At 43.6% G+C, this 18,632-nt stretch overlaps 5 protein-coding genes across 5 annotated transcripts; 2 read left to right on the forward strand and 3 right to left on the reverse strand.

Annotated features, from left to right (window-relative positions):
* Positions 1-4,605: 4,605 nt before the first annotated feature.
* EAE98_001676 (uncharacterized protein) lies at positions 4,606-6,503 on the reverse strand (the record flags this gene model as incomplete). Its single annotated transcript, XM_038949295.1, has 3 exons — positions 4,606-5,859; positions 5,944-6,386; positions 6,443-6,503. 3 exons carry the CDS (start codon positions 6,501-6,503, stop codon positions 4,606-4,608), a joined length of 1,758 nt encoding a protein of 585 aa, XP_038814280.1.
* A 459-nt stretch (positions 6,504-6,962) lies between these two features.
* Positions 6,963-8,201, reverse strand: EAE98_001677 (uncharacterized protein; the record flags this gene model as incomplete). Its single annotated transcript, XM_038949296.1, has 2 exons — positions 6,963-7,594; positions 7,655-8,201. The coding sequence occupies 2 exons, from the start codon at positions 8,199-8,201 to the stop codon at positions 6,963-6,965; spliced, it is 1,179 nt and encodes a 392-aa protein (XP_038814281.1).
* Positions 8,202-9,500: 1,299 nt separating this feature from the next.
* On the forward strand, positions 9,501-10,922 carry EAE98_001678 (uncharacterized protein; the record flags this gene model as incomplete). The annotated part of the gene is made up of 2 exons (XM_038949297.1): positions 9,501-9,718; positions 9,917-10,922. The coding sequence occupies 2 exons, from the start codon at positions 9,501-9,503 to the stop codon at positions 10,920-10,922; spliced, it is 1,224 nt and encodes a 407-aa protein (XP_038814282.1).
* EAE98_001679 (uncharacterized protein) lies at positions 10,915-11,617 on the reverse strand (the record flags this gene model as incomplete). Its single annotated transcript, XM_038949298.1, has 2 exons — positions 10,915-11,131; positions 11,191-11,617. The coding sequence occupies 2 exons, from the start codon at positions 11,615-11,617 to the stop codon at positions 10,983-10,985; spliced, it is 576 nt and encodes a 191-aa protein (XP_038814283.1). The 3' UTR covers positions 10,915-10,982.
* Positions 11,618-11,898: 281 nt separating this feature from the next.
* Positions 11,899-18,313, forward strand: EAE98_001680 (uncharacterized protein; the record flags this gene model as incomplete). The annotated part of the gene is made up of 2 exons (XM_038949299.1): positions 11,899-15,089; positions 15,136-18,313. 2 exons carry the CDS (start codon positions 11,899-11,901, stop codon positions 18,311-18,313), a joined length of 6,369 nt encoding a protein of 2,122 aa, XP_038814284.1.
* Positions 18,314-18,632: the final 319 nt, after the last annotated feature.

An 18,632-nucleotide genomic window follows, 5' to 3' on the forward strand; every position in this document is an offset into this window, starting at 1 on the left:
GTATGGAGGGTATGTATGTATGTAGGTATGTAGGTATGGTTTGTATGGTTCGTATGTATGGGATGGATGTATGGGATGTAGGTATGTATGGCATGTATGGTATGGTTTGTTTGGATGTAGTCCGTATGGCCGTATGATATCAGTCAATCAAATCCATCGCTCATCCCAAGTTGCTACCAGTTATTTTCCTCTTCCTTTCTTTTTTAGTGCTATCCAGATCTTCCTTTGCAGGGCATCGACTTCCAATAGATTTTTTGTGGCCCCTGGAATCTTTACACTTTATTCGTCCGTGCTGTCATCTTGATGCCTGCTGAGTACGGAGGGAGGAGGAGTCGAGAGCAAATTTGCGATTGCTAATGTTGTACTCCGTACCCGAATATCCTACCTGAGCCTACCTGAGCCTACCTCTCTTTTACTCTTTTGCATCTTGCTCAGCCATCTCAATTCCGTGACGAGCACTTCGCTTGCACTAGACACCTTTTCCCTTTTCCCTCTTCTCTTTTGCCTGTGGAGGTGGATATCATTGATCATTCTGGGGCTCTTTGCCCTTTTGGCTATTTCTAGAAGCTTCTCATGCTGCTTTGACCTGCGCACGCCGCACATCTAAGCAGCACGTTTTTCTATTGATAAAAATAAAATTCAAGGGCAAAGCATGTATGTGGAAGTACCTGTCCTGTGTACCACCCGCGGCGTCCGACGGTAAGGTAAGGGCTCTGTCAGTGAGTGTCACATAAATTATAGTTCATCCTAAGTGGAGAATATATGAGAATGGGATTAGCCCTGATCAAGTCGAGGTAGAGAATAGATAAACTACGAGTACGAGTATTGATATTGATATTCTGTAGAATTTAATACTTCTATATACAGTAAAACCTCTCCATAAGGATACCGGTTTTTGTAGTCTTTTTTAAGGATATATAAAGGTATCCTTGTATAGAGATTCCGCTTAATCTCGATATAGTAGTAATTTCTTTCTGATTAGTCCCGATCGGGTCATTTATATAACAATTCTTGTATTTCAATCAAATCTCTTCCCCAACTCTAAAATCCAACTATATTTATTATATAATAGCTCAAATCCTGATAATTTTATTGGCTTGATAAGGATACACGTAATCCTGAAACCAGAAATTATAAGGATATCCTTATAAAAGGGTTTTAAGGATATAGGTCATTTTTAGCCCTAAAAATTTTTGGGATCGAAAAATATATCCTTATAGAGAGATTATCCTTATAAGAGGGATCCTTATGGAGAGGTTTTGCTGTATGTACTTCGACCGCTTCAATCAATACTACTATCAATTGTCTGAATCTGTTTCTCAATCTTCTGCCTCTCGAGATGTATCTGATTGACTTTCAATTCCATCCTCTTCTCTCTTGTGTTTACAATAAAATGGTTTCCCAGCCTCCAAGATATCATCCAACTGCCAAAATATCCCCCTTCATTTTTACCCAACCGACATCCAATCATTGGATTATCCGATGGCGGAGTCTCCAGTTTTATATCTATCTCAGATTCTCAGCCTTGCTACTTTATCAATACCTACCTAGTTCGTCTACGCTTCGCACAATCCTGTCATACCGGCCATACTCGGCACTCTTCCGAGGCGGGAGTACCCTCAAGGATTCCGAGGTTAAAGATGCGCCGCCGAGTCATATCGTGGGAAAAAGAAAAAGAAAACGGTCGGTTGATAAGAGGAAGTTGAAGTTGGGTGGAAATGTGAAATGTGAAATGAATTACTAAACGCCCACAAAGTGTAAATCTCGTTTGTTGACATCTGAAACGTTGTTGGAGCTTGGTTGAACGGAGCAACGACTCGGACTTTATTTCCATGGGTGAACCACAAATCGGCATTCGAAGACGATGTTACCTAGGTACAATACACGCGCCAATCCTGTGATTTCTGATTACTGATTTCTTGGAAGTAACCTTGAAAGGAAGTTGTGAAGGATACGTATTTGATCGGCAAGACCCCATTTCAATTCTTGAATTTTCGGGAAATGTAACAGCAATGAATGTGAATGTGAATGTGGATGTGGATGTGAATGTGAATGTGAATGTTTACCTCGTCTTCATTCATGACATGCTCGAGTCCCGGTATCGTATTCTGCGAAAGTCCGCAAATTGAATCAGAACAAGACAAAGTGTGTCATTTCATGAGCCATCGTGGAAGTCTCCATTTTCATGCAACCAGAGTCTCCACGGCGGAGCCTGAGTCGTGCACTGGAGATCACGCCCTCGTGGCTTGAATGTTGCAGATGATGAGGACCTGTTCATACCGTTAAAAGCTGGATAAATGCAATCTAATGCAACTTCGGCTATGAACCTCCGATGTACTATGTATGTACTGTATGTACTGTGTGTATTGTATGTACTGTACTTCCTGTACTTCCTGTACCGTCGACTCTGATACCTAATTATAATCCTCTTCGACGAGCCTCACATTGCATAACTTTGGCTCTGACGATGAACCATTGCGGGGCCCCATGAGCTCCCCCATGTCTTTCATTTCACTCACCCGAACAATTGTCTTTATGAATTCATCAACGAAAGCTTCCAAGCTCAACACCTCAAAAGCAATTTCTTAGCTCTTCTTATGAACTCTCTGTTTCGGAGCTACTTGCAATCCAATTTTATCAAAATGGAGAGTCCTCTGAAAGTTCTTATTAATCGTGTTACTGGATACCTCGGGTGCTGCAGTCTTTCAATTTCGCGTCCCTGCTCCCTCGTCACCGCCTATTTAATCTTCAATTTGGCTTTTTAGCAGCAACAGTCATTCCAAATAGCTTGAAAGTCAAAAGACAGATTCCCTTCAGACCTTTCCAGCTGACACTCTTCCAACCCCGAGATCAACGGTGAATTACACTTCGCCCGTCCATGTCTCTTGCGCAGCCGCATCCTACATACTCCACAATCCAAATAGTGAAACCTGCCACAGGTAGATCCCAGACTAGTTAGTTATCTGTCCAAGATCCAGTTTCTTAAGGAGTTCAAGAAATCCCTAGAACTTTAGTATAAGTTACATAGGAGCAGTAATAGTACTTACTTATTGGGAAAGGCATACGCGAAAGAAAATAGAGATCTCCGACATAACATTCAAAAGACTTGGACTCCAAAGTTTTTGAGTGTAGTCGGACAGCTAGTTCATGGTATGGTTGAAAGTTGTACAGTTTGAACTGCTTAGCTATGCAAGATTGAAGATTTCTATCAATGGAATTCCATATAAAGAGGTTTTCCACATACGCAGATTCGGCCCCACTTCATAGCCCGAATTTCAACCTCAGCCTCAAGATTTGCAGACATCACCTCGGATCGTATCATGAAGATTGGTGATTTCGTTGAATAACTGATCGATACTTCTCATGCCATTTTATTATACGTGAAGAAGAAAAAAACAAGTAGTGAGGTAGCAATCATCAGTTTCATTATCCAGAGTACAGATATATTTGTGCTCAAATTCTTGCGTTCGATGATACTAGTGAAAACGAGCTTGGGTCCGAATAGATTTTAATGTTTATACTTGCTACCTGATGAGAACTTGAGAATAAAATATAGAAAGTCATCCCGAGATTCCAAATACAATCTGATCAAACAGATTGCACAATATCAAGCACAGCTTTTCCGTCACAAGTTCTCTACTCTTGATAACATATTTTTTGCTTCAGATTCTCAACTTGTTAAGGGGAATCTATGTTCCAGTATATTATTAGCAAGTGGGATCACATCACACTAAATATACCCCGAAGGCCATTCACTAACAGCAAAGATTGGCTATATACTCATCTCACCTTAACAATTATCGACCAGGAAAGAATCTCTTAACAACCAAAGACGGATGCGCAAGACGCCCAAATCCTCGCCGAAAGACTCCTCAACCTTGTTCCCAGCATATTTCCTTCTACTGGTTCATCGATGCGGGATATCTTAACAGACAACAATAGCATTACCAGAATCATCAACTCGGAGTATATCTCCACACTCGCAGCATAAAAAGCTTACATCTTCCCCACGTATAGGTGATTACTTCAAGTGGGATTATAGCATACAACAATTGTATCTTCCGTTATTCATTCTTGCGTGATCTTCGATTTACCGTGGAATACTGTATCAGTATCAGTAGTTTAGTTTAGTTTCTATCTCACAGAACATTTTACAGACACATCTTTGATAATAAATATTCCTTTTCTTATGAGGAATGATTGTAATATGTCTGCGTGGGTAAGGTCCATTCAACCCCCCTGATCCCAATTTAGACGTCGAATGGGTGCGCATGGCATGAGACTTTTTCTTTTCTACATGACCGATATCTTTCTACCTTAGTCAAATAATTTGTATTGCAGTAGCCTCTCACATACTTTCTACATCTTTCGCAATGGTTAGGATTTTTGTAGTCTTCTGATACCCCCTCGAATTTCTATCCATGTTATTTTACTCCTTTTTTGAAGTTCGCTAATCCTCTGATTACAATATAAGTCTGTTTGTTTTTGGGGATAGGTTGTAATATTATGAGCAAGCTAGACCACAAAGCTAAAAATATGTAAAACGACATCAGTCGATGCCCGAATATCAGTCAGTCATCACCTACCAAAACTCTACCAGCAATATCACTTCTTGAACCTCTCCTCGCCCTCCAGAACTACCTTCTCCATCTCCTCGAATGCTCCAAGAGCACTCCCATATTGCTTCCACACCTCAGGTCTATACCCCTCATCTATCTTCTCAATAGCGCCCTCTTCTTTCCACCTTCTTCCTATCAATTCCTCGAAACTTTCCCCTTTCCACTTTGCCTCATTGCCACTTCCAATCTTTCCCCCTTCTTTCTCGCTTCGCTCTACGCCCCAAACGGCTTTGTAAGCACCGCCCAAGGCACACGCGTTCCCTCCAACATCCAATCTCCATACTCCCTCCACTCCACCCAACACCTCACCCACAATCTTCGCAATGGCCGGATTATGCGAGCCGCCACCTACGAGATAGATACGACGAGGCTGAGCCGGTATATCTTTCGAAGGTGACGTAACTAATTTCTGCGAACGAAGACGCAAAGAAAGGATTTGTGATTCTACAATGATACGAGCATCTGTTTCTGGATCATATGGTGTCTTGGCTTCATTTAGTGTACTGCTTGGTGAGGATTCATAGCGGAAGGTACCGGCTCGGACGTTTGGCACAATTTCTGGGAGGGGAAAATAGAGAGCCAATTTTGCGGGATCAGAAGGAGATTTTTGAGCGAGAGGTGGGGTTTCTGTGGCCGCTTGGTTGAAGTTGGACCATGGATCTGAGGTTTTGGATGCCGGGAGAGCATCTCTGATTTTTTCGCGGGCGAGACCTCCGTTCTTATAGCAGAGCATGAACATGTAGAGACCGGCTGTAGTAGGGTGGTTAAAAAAGTGGTAAGCGGGGTCTGGGACGTAGTTGGGGGTTGACATGAGGAAGGTTGTGGATGTTCCGAGGGAGACGATAGCGTCCATGGGGCGAAGAGGGAGAGCTAAGATTGTGGCTGGATTATCACCGGTGAAAGGAACGATTCCACAATCAGCGGGGAAGTTATAGCGAGATGTGAAGTAAGAGGATATAGAGCCCATGCTTCCGCCGCCATCTTCTCGTACCTCTCCAAGTTTGGATTTCAAGGAAGCAAGACCATCAGATCCAGCCGCAAGAGTGAGAAGAGGCTCGCTCCAAGATCCGGATTTTATGTCCCAGAGATCCATGCCACAAACATCACTGATATCGAAGGGAGCAACTTTCCCAAGGAACAAAGATGCCAGGAAAGACGAGACGAGGGTTATACGAGAAGTACGGCGGTAGACCTCTGGATACTTTTTGTGAAAACGCATGATTTGTGGTCCCGTGAATCGCTGTAAGTATTGTTAGTCAAAGCAAATCCAGCTACGCATGATTCCTGCGACATAAAATGCGAGAATTAACAGGACAGAACTAACATGATGAGCTTTGCTCCCCGTAACTTCTGCTAGTTTCTCCTCACTTCCCAACTCCCGATCAAAAGCATCGCATTCCTCTTGCGTGCTCGCATCTTGCCAATTAGGACTCCACGGATGCGCAAACGTATCCTTTAACTGCTCTACCAAACTTTTTTTCGTCTCCAAAGCACCCAACACTTCTTCGCCCTTTTGGCTCCAGTAAACACTTCCATGTTGTTGACCTGAGCCTGAAATTCCCTTGATCAAGTGAAAGGGACAAGATTTTTCCGAAAGTCGTTGGAGAACTAAATCAACAGCTTCGAGCCACATGGCTACCGGTGCGTAAACCTCTCTTTCGACTTCATTGACATGTACACCTTTTTTGATGCCATATTTGGAGAGGTCGGCATCGAAGTCGACTTTAGCTTCGTATCGGACTTTGAGGGAAGATGATACCACAATTGCTTGGGAAAAAATTAGAGAGCGGTAGAATGAGGGAACTATGCTCACGTGGACATACCTTTTAGTTGTTGGGTGGAGAGGTCAAATCCTAGGTATAAAGGTTCATCTTTTGGAGACATGTTTGATTTTTTGATCTCGATTTAAATATTGACCTGATGGAGAATGCAATGAATGAATTAAATATCACAAAATCTAAGAGGAACAAAAGAACGAAAGGGCTATTTTATACACAAAGAATTAGACCTGCCTCTATCGTGGGGTTATGGAGAAAGGGAGGATTATTAAAAGTTGACGTTGGAATAGTATCCACATTTAGCCTGAATGAAAGCCACAAATCCAAGTGGTTCGGGTGTTTAGATGCGCACCAATCAAAGCAGACAATCGTTTTCCATCATAATGGCTCTATAAATTTTGATACATTGCATAGAGTACAATCTTGTAGAAATTTCACCCCCTACGCCAAATTGCTCCTCTGTAATTGAAAAGACTTATCATGAAGTCTTACCACCCATCCTTAACGCCGACTCCAATTCCATGCAAACTCCAACCATGAATGTTCATACGATCTTCTATAACGACTATAACGTCTTCTTAGTGTCATGACTGTGGGCATGTCCATTGTGATCGTGATCGTGGTCGTGTCCATTCAATTCAGGTTCAGGACTTTCTCGTGGGCTCACATCTCCACTGATAAACTCATCGAAAAGGGAAGGTTTAGCTTCATCTCTTGGTACAAAGCGTACTTTTACTCGTCGAACACCTCGAACCTTTGAGCCGACCATTTGTCTGACACTATCCTCTACTTCTCTAATATCCTCAACTGTCCATCCCTTGGGTACGGCAAGTTGAAGCTCTATCAGATAGTTCTGTCCGGACTTAACACCCTCGACTTCTCGTAATTCTACTTCTGACCCTTCTGTAAGATTGAGCAGACTCTTTTGTACCGCTTTTGTGACAGACTCCTTGACCTCGGAGTCGATTCCCCTATCTGCCAATTCGTATAGCGCTGATATAGTATTGCCCCATCCAGCCTTAATCACGAGTAATGAGATGAGGAATCCTCCAACGGGGTCCAACCAGGCTGCCTCGTGTAGGAAATTTGCTCCGAGAATTGCGAAAAGGGTAACGATACCGGTGAGGGAGTCAACTCTGTGATGGATCGCATTACTGGCTAGAACTGAGCTCTTTCTTTCTCGTGCTACTTTCATTGCTGTGGAGATTCAAGTCAGCATGTGATAAATCAACGAATGATTTGCCAATGGCAACTTACTTGCTTGGTATAGGTATTCCTTGACGACGATTGTACCGGCAGCTAACCAAGCAGCGTGTAAACTAGGTAGTAATGGCCCATGGCTATGACTATGTCCATGTGCATGTGCGGCAGCTTCTGCGGCCGCATGGGCATCTAAGAAGAAATGTGCATACAGGATCTCAGAACTATTCAAGCACATGAACATCCCTCCGAAAAGAAGCATGCCACTAACACCCAATGATCCTAAGCTCTCAACCTTTCCAAAGCCTGTTGGAAAGAGTTCGGTTGGAGGTTTGAGACTCCAGGAAACTGTCGCCAATGTAAGGATATCACTGGCAAGATCGGTGACACTGTGCCAGGCATCTGCCAACATAGCTTGAGAGTTGAACATGTATCCTCCTACTCCTTTGGCAACCGCCATGCCCAAGTTCGAATAAAGTCCAATCCGAGTAATCCGCACACCGGCATCGTTCTTATTCGTAGAGGTAAGGTATGTATTATCATGATGGTGATGATGAGAGTGGCCCGCGTGTGAACGCGTTTGAGTAGTTGTGAGAGCGGCCATTGAATTGAGTAGTCTTGGATTGAAGTTATCGGATAATGATTGAAGTCTTGGGAAGGATTTAAGAGGAATGTTGTAAGCTTTAGTACTATAATTGAGTAAAGTGGAATCGAAAGCGGCAGTCTGCAATACTCGGGCAATTTGATATTGAGGTGTCCTTATGTTCGACTTAAACCCCAGTGTGACGACAGGCCTTAACGAAAAGCGTCCATGGGAGAAGCAATGAAGAGGCATGGACATAAATAATTTATTTTTGGAGTTAACCATAAAATAAGAAATGTATTCTACCCGGACAATATCCTTTTCGTGTACACCCTTTCTAGGCGTTCATTAAAAGTACTATGTGCTTTTACAAGGAGTGTTATGGACCACGTTAAGGGTCGATGGATATACTTTGTACGGAGCGTAAGGGGAAAAATTATATTGTAAGCTTAAAGTGGAAATGTCATTATTGCTTAGTGAAGAATTAGAAAGGAATTAGCAAACGTTAGATGGAGTGTGGAGTAAATTTCTACGAGTACAGCGAGGCTTTCGTAAGGTTAATATCGAATTGCGAATTGCATCAATGAATTCGCAAGCCAACCTTCCCAAATGACGACGATTCCCTGGGGATGAACCGTTTTTGGACGAGACGGTAGCCAGTCATCGAAAAGCCATTTGAAGACCTAGGGATGCTTTGGAAATCAGATGAAACTTACAGGGTGAAGATGTCACTCTATATAAACATATTTCTTGGCCCTTGCGTGGCCTTTGGATGAATTGCATCTAGGGAATGTCACTGTCGAATGTGTATCTCTACATCCGTGATATAAAATGGGAACTACTTGTATGTACAGAGTACGTACTCCGTATGAGACTTTGGGAGGTTTGGACCGGGAATCCTTTCTACCGGCATTCATACAAATACCTAGCTAGGTCCTGTATACAGTTGGAGACAGTGGTTACTTCAGCCGAATATCATCCTTTGCATACCCGACTTAATATTCCGAGCTTGAAGACAGTAGTCGTATGCCCACTCGCTGGATATGCGAGTTTGGCTATTCGTTGTGCTCAACGGAAAAAGCGACGATTAGACTAAGAATGGATACCTCGTGGATGGATATCGTAGATACGAAGATACCGGTGGATAGGTAGATAGATGATAGCCTTGCATTGACTAAGCCACTATATCATAGCCTGATCCGCCACCAAACTAATCATGACGTTAGTATATTTTGAATCTCAACTCATTCATCCTATCTACAACCTTTTGTATCCTCGAACGCGTGTCTAAATGCTGAATGCCAGATTCATGATCATCCAATGCGAAAACCTCTTATGAGAATACCCTATACGGGTCCACTGCCCCCTCCATCAATCCTACCACGAAGCGCAAACTCATTACCGGGGGCAATCCACGCTCTGTCGAAATTCCTCACTGCCCCGCCTTCACATAACCTTCCGGATGGAGTCAAAGACCCACAATCAACAGTAATTTTGTCAGGAGCCGGCATCTCTGTGGCTTCGGGATTGGCAGATTAGTGAGTATATTGGATCTTTCATACCCATAGGTCGCTGTTTCATCTGCTGCAAGAAGAGGTGAATCATCTATTGAAAGGGGCTTCTTGCTTAGCGAACAGGGTATATATGATATTGCATATTAACCATCCGGGACTCTATATATCATCCAGTGCCAAGCTCACATTGCGTGGACGATTGCTAACCTTCCATCCCCATAGTCGAGGTTCGAAAGGCACATACGTGTTGAACAAATCATATCGACCTGTTTACTATCATGAATTCATTGCGAGCGACCAGGCACGTCGAAGGTACTGGGCGAGGAGTTTCTTAGGATGGACGAATTTACACAAAGCCAAGCCGAACCCCGCCCACTATGCTATTAAAGACCTTGCCGATATGAACATTGTAAAGCGGGTGGTCACACAAAACGTTGATTCATTTCACTCGGAGGCACATCCAAATTTGGCAACTGTTGAACTTCATGGATATCTTCGAGCTTTGACATGCGTCACCTGCCGAAAAGACTTACCTAGAGATGTTTTCCAAGAATCTTTATCAAGATTGAATCCAGCATGGGCGGCATTTTTGGCTGAAATACTTGAATCTGGAGCTTTAACTACGGAGGACCCAGAAGACCGACGAGCAAAAGGCATGAAGGCAAATCCTGACGGAGATGTTGACGTTCCCGGAGCACCATATGACACCTTCAGATATCCGCCGTGCCCTCATTGTCTTGAGAATCCTCCAATCTTAAAAGATGGATCGCAATCGATTGTGGAAGTTGACGAAGAGGGGGCTTGGAAAGCAACGAGTACAGCGGGTATATTGAAACCCGCTGTGGTTATGTTTGGGGAGAGTATTAATGCGCAAGTAAAGGAAGCCGCTGAACAAGCAATTGATGATTCCGGTAGGCTGTTGGTGCTGGGAACTTCGCTTGCCACATACTCTGCCTGGAGATTAGCACGACGTGCTCAAGAGAGGAATATGCCTATCGCAATTTTGAATCTGGGCGGGGTCAGAGGTGAGGAGGCATTCTTTAAGAATCTCTCTGGTGGCCAAACTGGGGAATTCGGTGTAAGGGCCGAACTAGGAACTGATGTAGTTCTACCTGCACTTGTTGATCAATTAAATCGGATCGGCTTCACGTCTAGAAAAGACGACGTTCAAACTCCTTACGAAGCACGACAGAAAAATAGCGGTATGTTCAAGGACATGCTATCGTAGAAATACATCCATCAATCTTGTAATCTTGTATAGTAGACCATTTTTTGTACATAAATTTTCTCAATAGAATCCCGAGGGCACATTGCTCTTGTTCTTCGCGTTTTCGGGAGCCTTCTTTTTGGTCTCTGGAACGTCAACATTCTCTGCTTTAGATTTCTCTGCGGTAGATTGTTGTAACGCTGCGTCTTCTCGTTCGATCTCCTGTAAGACTTCATCCAGACATATTAGAATCATACCCCAAGAATTTAATCATGAATAACATATATACCTTCTTCCCATTCCCGTTCTTGCTCTCGATCTCCAACTCCGAGAAGTGCTTCAACGTCAGGCTTTTCTCCATTTCTTATTCTCTGAATAATTTCTTTTAATACTCCAATTTTGGCATCAGCGCGGCGACTGAAAGTTGTGTATTCATTTCTTAAGGCTATCATCTGAATTGACATGGATCCAATCAGAAGGAAGATCCATATGAAAAAAGTCGCAGGATTCCAATCTTTGGATTTCGGCTTTTTGTTTACGGCTCGTTCGCTTTTTCGAAATGGTTTAGGAATCAGATTCGCCCAGAACGAAGCCTGAGTGACGCTTTGAACGGCATATTGGCGAGACTGAGGGAAGAATAATCGTTGTTGAAGAACTGTGCTTCTGATAGCGGGTGGCGCAGAAATCAGCCTTTTAATCATCGTTGATTTGTTCATTGTAAACGGGTTGAGTATTGTTGTCAAGATGTAAATAGGTAGGTGAACAGTATTGAAGTTGTAAAAATTGAATTTCCGTAGGGCTTTAGGATGAGCCGAAAGTTTTAGGTCTTTGGTTGCCTGGGAAACAAAGTCAACAGGGGACATCCGTTTTTCGATTATGGAGATTGATAATTCTTTACATCACTCGAAGACGACATCAATTGTTTTTCTTTTACCTTTTTGGAATAATGTCTAAGTACCAATAATACTGTTTCTTTCTTGACAGAATTTCTATTGTAATGAATTCATCACAGCAATCCGCGGATGCTGTGCGCGCCGCTATATCTTCGACAACAACATGTACACCAGCAACAGTCACTCTACTCAGTGACTTATTATCTTCTAAGGCGACTACAACCCCAAATACTTCTGGATCCTCAAAATCAATACCTAAAGCGACTGCGAAAACCACAAAAAAAAGCACAATTCGAGCTCCTACGTCGCGGTCTAAAGTCAACGAGGCGGATAAGGAAAATGCGAACGCAAACGATAATGTAGAATTGTTGTCTGCAAAAGAAAAATTCACACTGGCTACTGAAGTTGTAAACAATACATTGAAAGTTTTAACAGAAGCGATCAAGGTACCATCTCAGCCCCGGAAAGCTCCAACTACCAAGGAGAAAGCAGCAGCTCGCAAAGGGCTTAGAAGATCAAGTTCAGTTCCTCAAGCACCATTACAGCCACGAGCTTTAAATCGAGTTTCTAGTTCGCCCAACATTTCAAAAACTCGAGATGGTTCCGCATCGTCAACATCAGCATGCTCTCCCGGAGTTCGATCGGTTGCGGAATGCGCCAGGGCTGCCTTTCTGTGTTTACGAGGAATCCAAGCTGCGAACATAACAGGCCTTACTATGCCACCTCTACAGCTCGAAAACGGAATGTCTGTTCTGGTTGGAAAATTGCTGGCACTTGGTTTAGAGGATTTGGCAACTAAAGAGCTTAGGATCTTGAAACGACGGTTGGACGTGGAAACTGAAGGGAAGAGTGCGCCAGTAACCAAAGATGCAGCTTCCGCTTCAACACCACAAACTTTGGCTGAACTTTTGGATTTTGGGGAGATCTCAACAACGGGTGCGAAATTAGGTCTGGTGATTACAACTCAGTTACAGGCACTAAGGCTTATGATTGCCTCCCGGAAACCTAAGTCCATTGAAGCCGCGATGCCATTTCTACGACCCGGACATGCCTCCTCGCCTGTAAAACTCCTTTTGAAAGCCGCTGAAGATTCAACGCAAGTGAACAAGTCTGCCCGTCAACTTCAAACTCTGTCGGACATGCTTCTATCTATGAGTCCAAGCGTCTCGTCCTCAGAAGATGCCACCGCTGTGGACTGTAAAGTCAGCATAACACCACAGGCGGCATTCATATTACAAGCTTTAGCTCTCGATGTACGCTTATCATGGTGGAAACTTGCAAATCATAAAGGAGATGTTGAAAAGGATGTCTTTGATCCTTTCCTTAGATGTGTTCAAGCGTTTGCCCGCCGAAGTCAAAATGAGGCTGATAAGGTATATACAAAATGCTCTAACGCATTTTCGCATCTCAAAAAGTCATCATTGAAATACGAAACCGACGGGCTTAAGTCGGCACCTGCCTTGATTGGAATATACCGTATACTAGGATCCCTTTCTAAAGAAGCTAATGTTATTGATGATGCTATTGAATGGGTTGGAATGGTCAGAAATCTTCTTGATTCTAAAGCCGACTCCAATGCTAGGCATAGTGCTCTCACAGCTCGTCTAGTTTCTCTCACTCTGCGGGGTTCTCAACGCGAGCAAACAGAAAATTTATTGATCGAGCTGTTGGATGTGCTAGAGCAACCATTTAAGGGGGAGGCATCTGAAATCGATGAATTATTGACAGAAGTCTCTTCGGCAAGGAGAGCTGCTATCATTGCGATTTCGAACCCTGTGTCTGAGTTGTCATCCAATACAAACGCTCTATCGCCCGAAGTCCGTCAAATGTGTGAAACCCTCGTCTCCTTATGCCCTCGACTATCACTTCGCTATATTGGTAAGAAACCGGATGAAAATGCCTCAAGCAAGGATGTTGTGCGATTCGAACAACGCAGGAAATTTATCACCAAGCCCTCCGTCCATGCAATTGATTCTGCATTATTCTTGATCAAATTGCTTCTGAAACAAGAGGCACCAGTATGGGAACGGATAGATTCCTTACTGCAAGATTGTCTTACATTGCTCGACCGGCTAGAACAGGGTTCTATGGAAGATGAGAACTTCAATGCGACACAGTGCTATATCAAGATTTCTAACCTTTACTTCATGTATTTTCTTGACTTACGTCGTAATAACGATGCTGGCAAAGGAACTCCACAGACACGAGTAGTTCTCCGAAGGTCAATTGACTGCCTTAAATCAAGGCCTTTACCGGACCGGAACGCTGGCCTTATGTCTATGAAACTGGAACGAATGGCGGATCTTTCCAAAAGCATGGGTCGATTTGACGAACTTTTCAAAGCCCTTGTTATGCTACGAGATGAGACGGTAGAAAATGGTGTTTTGTGTAAGGTGGTCGAAAACGCCAAAATTCTATCTATTCGCAAAGCTTGGGAGTGTAGTGACGATGCGCAAGTTCTCGCTCGGACTATACAGTCTCTGGTAAAGGTTTATCTCAGTCACCCAGAAATTTCTCCCGAACCTTGGCTTTTCGGTCTCTCTTGGACGGATGAGCAAAAGGGGGCTGTTCTTGAACATGAGTTGGATATCTTGACCGGCCTCGCTAATCCCACTTCTGTTGCCATGGACTTAAAAAGCAAGGTGTTTGAGCACCTAGTTTCCTTGTACGACTTGAACCAATACCCTGTGCGCAGGCTGAGGGCAATGACCATATTTCAACATTCGCACAATGAACAACAAGACGGTTATATGGTTGAGACACTCACGGCTCTTATGAGCAAGTCTATCGATATTGACACAACCAAGGATTCTGGTTTAGCAGGCTACTTGAGACATTGGGTGGCTATGGCAGTAAGTATAATGGAACTCCAGAAAGATGAAATTTGCATCAAAAATCTGAAGAACTGCATCGTGAACTGGCGAACCATTCGTTCTGAAGCTGAAAATCTCGCTGCTTTGCAGCTTCGCATTGATAACATCCCGCAGCTCTTGCTTCACTTACAGTCACTTGCCAACTTCATGGAAATGCGAGGTCTAGAAACTGACAAGCTTGTCATTCTTCGCCTTATCGCTGATTACAATGAACTCTACTGTGAAGTATCTGGTCACAACGACATTGTGTCAACTTACAGTGCCTTGGGTCTCTCGTGGCTTCAACTTGGTTATTCTGGAAAAGCTGGATTAGCATTGGACAAGGCGCAAAGTTTTAGCTTGCGTAGCAATCTTGGCGCCAAAACAGATCTTCACATTGCACACTCACAATACATGTTAGCACTTGGAAACCTTGAAAAATGGTAAGTCCACAAATTTTATCCTCCAGAACCCACTGACATATAATAGCCAATTTCATCTAGAGTGTGCTGAAGGAGCTTTTATTCTGGAACGAAAGGAATTAGAAGAAGATAAATCGCCTCTCAGTCTTCAAGAAAAGACTCGACTGAATTGTGTTGTTGCGAAAGCTTCTTTGATTCGATCGATGCTTGCCATTGAACAGGGAGGCTCAGAATCTGCTCTTGTCCATGCTAAACAGAGCGTCAGACTACTCAGGCGCGCGTGGGCTACCACCGAAGCAATACTTCGGAAAAAGAAACTAGCGGCTGTACCCAGAGACGACGCAGAGAAGGTAGTTGATGGGCTCTCCCAACTGGATATTTCTACAAACAAAATAGCGGGTCAACCTCAGCCGCAGGACAGCCCATCAGGAATTGGATTTTGGCCATTGGTCGCTCCTCTTTTCCATGGGTTGATTCATTTATCAAATCTGTACGCTCATCATGGGCTATTTCAAGAGACGTTACATTATGGAGAGCAAGCTCACGAACTCATTAAATCATTCAATTTTGATGGACAGTCTGCAATAGCTTTGGCCACACTTGGAAACATCTGGACTAAAGCTGGAAACCTAGATAAGGGCACCAATTACCTTACAGACGCAGAAAAGTTCTATAAAGATGGGACCAAGGGCAAAAGTTCGGTCACAGTCGCATGCCAAATTGGACGTCTCCGTGGAATGCTTGGAGATCGTAAAGCAGAAATTGCATGTCTGGAGGAAGCAAATCAAACTCTCAAAACTCTCATAGACCCTGCATTTCTTGCAACCCTCGAATTGGGTGATATTAGTACGCCGGATGTTCCTGATACGTTGGAAACCGGAATTCAAACGCTCTCTATATCAAAACGAAAGGCGCCAGCTACTCGAAAAACTACCACACGTAAGAAATTGCCAGTTCCCCGAAAGCCTGTCGTTCGTTCCAAAACTCCAACACCCGTGGAATCATCAGTTAGCACAGAGTGCCCTCAATTAGACTCTTTACGAGCAAATATTCTGTGGCAATTGGCTGACGCTCTCATGAGCGTGAAAAAGAGGAATGAAGCCCAGGTCTTCTTGGATGAAGCCAGTAAATACTCTAATAGCCAATTAGACGAGGTATATCAAGGTCTCTCAGAAGCTCGATGTTTGCTTGTACGATGCATGGAACAAATGGTCTCCGATCCAGTATACTCTGTACTTCAAGACTCAACTCTCTCATTTCCATCGGTTGTCGGAAGTCTGAAAGGCAATAAGAGCCACGCCGAAAACTCAAATCCCGTACAACAATCACCACCTAGAAAAACACAAACATCGAGAAGTGGTCGTGGGGCAAAGAGTCCAAGTCCAGATAACCTTTTTGACAAGTTACACCGAGCTCAAGAGATTTTAGTGGAAACCTACCCAGTTGCATTTCTCGTTGCTCCAATCTCTGTTATGCACAAGATAACTTCACTCTTGAACAATGTCTCCATTTTGCTCTCTGCTGCAGGGCCAATCAAGGGAAGATCCCAACCCGGTCTTGCAAGTTGCTCCATTGATTCTGCACGTACTCTTGCATTCCGCAGAGAGCGCAAAGTCATCTTACAAGAGACTTGTATCCCAGAACTCGATGACCTTCGTTGGCCCGATTGTGGGGCTATGTCCCGGCGATCAAGTCTCGGCGCTTCATTATCATTCTGCGATATTCCGAAATTTCAAAAGGAATATATAGATATCCTCCCCAAAACATGGACTGCTCTCTCAATATCTTTGAGCGAGAATCGTCAAGAACTTTCTATCACTAAATTACAAACCGGTCATAGTCCATTTGTACTTCGTCTACCTTTAGGGCGTAACAATTCCATGGATGCAGATGAAGAAGTATTTGGGTTTGAGCAAGGAAAAAGCGAGCTCTTAAATATCATTGATTCTGCGAAGGCCAACTCCCAAAGCGGCCCTAGCAGGACAGGTCGTGAAGCCAAACTTGCTTGGTGGGCAGAACGTGCAGAGTTAGACTCTCGTCTCAAGGATCTACTAGAAAATATCGAGAAGGTATGGTTAGGAGGGTTTGCAGGAATATTCTCTCAATTCACCAGAAAATCGGATCTTCTCGCTCGTTTTCAAAAATCCTTTGAGAATATACTTGACAAGCATCTCCCTTCTCGTCGAAAGAGCAAAAGAAACTCTGGACCTCGTGTCACTTTGGACAGCAGAATTTTGGAGCTATTTATCGGTCTTGGTAATCCATCAGCAGATGATAGCGATTTTTCCGAACAACTGACTGATCTTTTATATTTCGTTGTTGACGTTCTTCAATTCCACGGAGAATTGAACGCTTATGCAGAAATTGATTTCGATTCAATCGTCATTGAAATCCATGATGCTCTACGTTGCTATCACGAAGCTGCTCACAGTTCGAGTCAGAACGACGAAGGAAAACATACTATCCTGATATTAGACAAGGCTCTCCACATCTTTCCATGGGAATCACTACCATGTATGGAAGGCTTGGCAGTCTCGCGTCTTCCATCACTTGGATGTCTTCGAGATCGAATTTCCAAACAACAGAAAGCGTCAGATGAAGGTCCAGAGGGGCATTACATCGATCGCAATAACGGCGCATATATCCTGAACCCCGAAGGCGATCTCAAGAACACACAAACCACTTTCCAAGCTCCTCTAGAAGCACTTCCTTCTTGGTCCGGCATTGTCAATCGTGCACCTTCTGAAGAAGAAATGAAATATGAGCTACAAAATAAAGACGTCTTCTTGTATTTCGGCCATGGAAGCGGAGGACAATTCATTCGTTCTAAAGAAATTCGCAAGATGGAGAAATGCGCAGTGACAATTTTGATGGGTTGTAGTAGTGGTGCGCTCACGAATTATGGAGAGTTCGAATTGGGGGGCCAGCCGATACATTATATGCATGCGGGGAGTGCGGCATTGGTAGCGACGTTATGGGATGTTACGGACAGGGACATTGATCGGTTTGCGGGGAAGATGTTGGAGGGGTGGGGACTTTTAGGAAAGGAGGGGGAGAAAGGGGAGGGAAAAGAAAAGAAGAAGGGGGGAGGAAGGAAGAAAGGGAAAGAGGAGAAAGATGTAGAGGGGGGAGGAAAGTTGTCGTTGATTGAGGCGGTGGCACAGGCGAAGGGGGCTTGCAAATTGAAATATCTCAATGCGGCTGCGGTTTGTGTTTATGGTATTCCGGTTTATATTAGGGACTAGTATTGCCCAGAAGAACGTGTATATATGGGATGAAGGGAGTTGGAAATGGCACAAATGAAGTGATAAGGAAGTGATTCCTTGTCAAAATGGCGTATGGATAGCATAGCGTTACGGTGTTTGAGGCATAGTTATGGATATGGTTAGAGAACTGGTATAGTGTATATCCCTGTGTTTTAGTATTTTATGATCGATTAACAACGCGTTCTATTCTTAATGAAACGTCTATTACTGTTCAGAGCAGCTTTACTACATTGGCTGAGTGTTTCGATCATCTTGTTGATGGGTTGTGATGTTTTTGTGGAGTATTCAACATGATGAT

This window comes from Botrytis deweyae, assembly GCF_014898535.1.
Source record: "Botrytis deweyae strain B1 chromosome Unknown BDEW_003, whole genome shotgun sequence".
NCBI lineage: Eukaryota > Fungi > Ascomycota > Leotiomycetes > Helotiales > Sclerotiniaceae > Botrytis > Botrytis deweyae.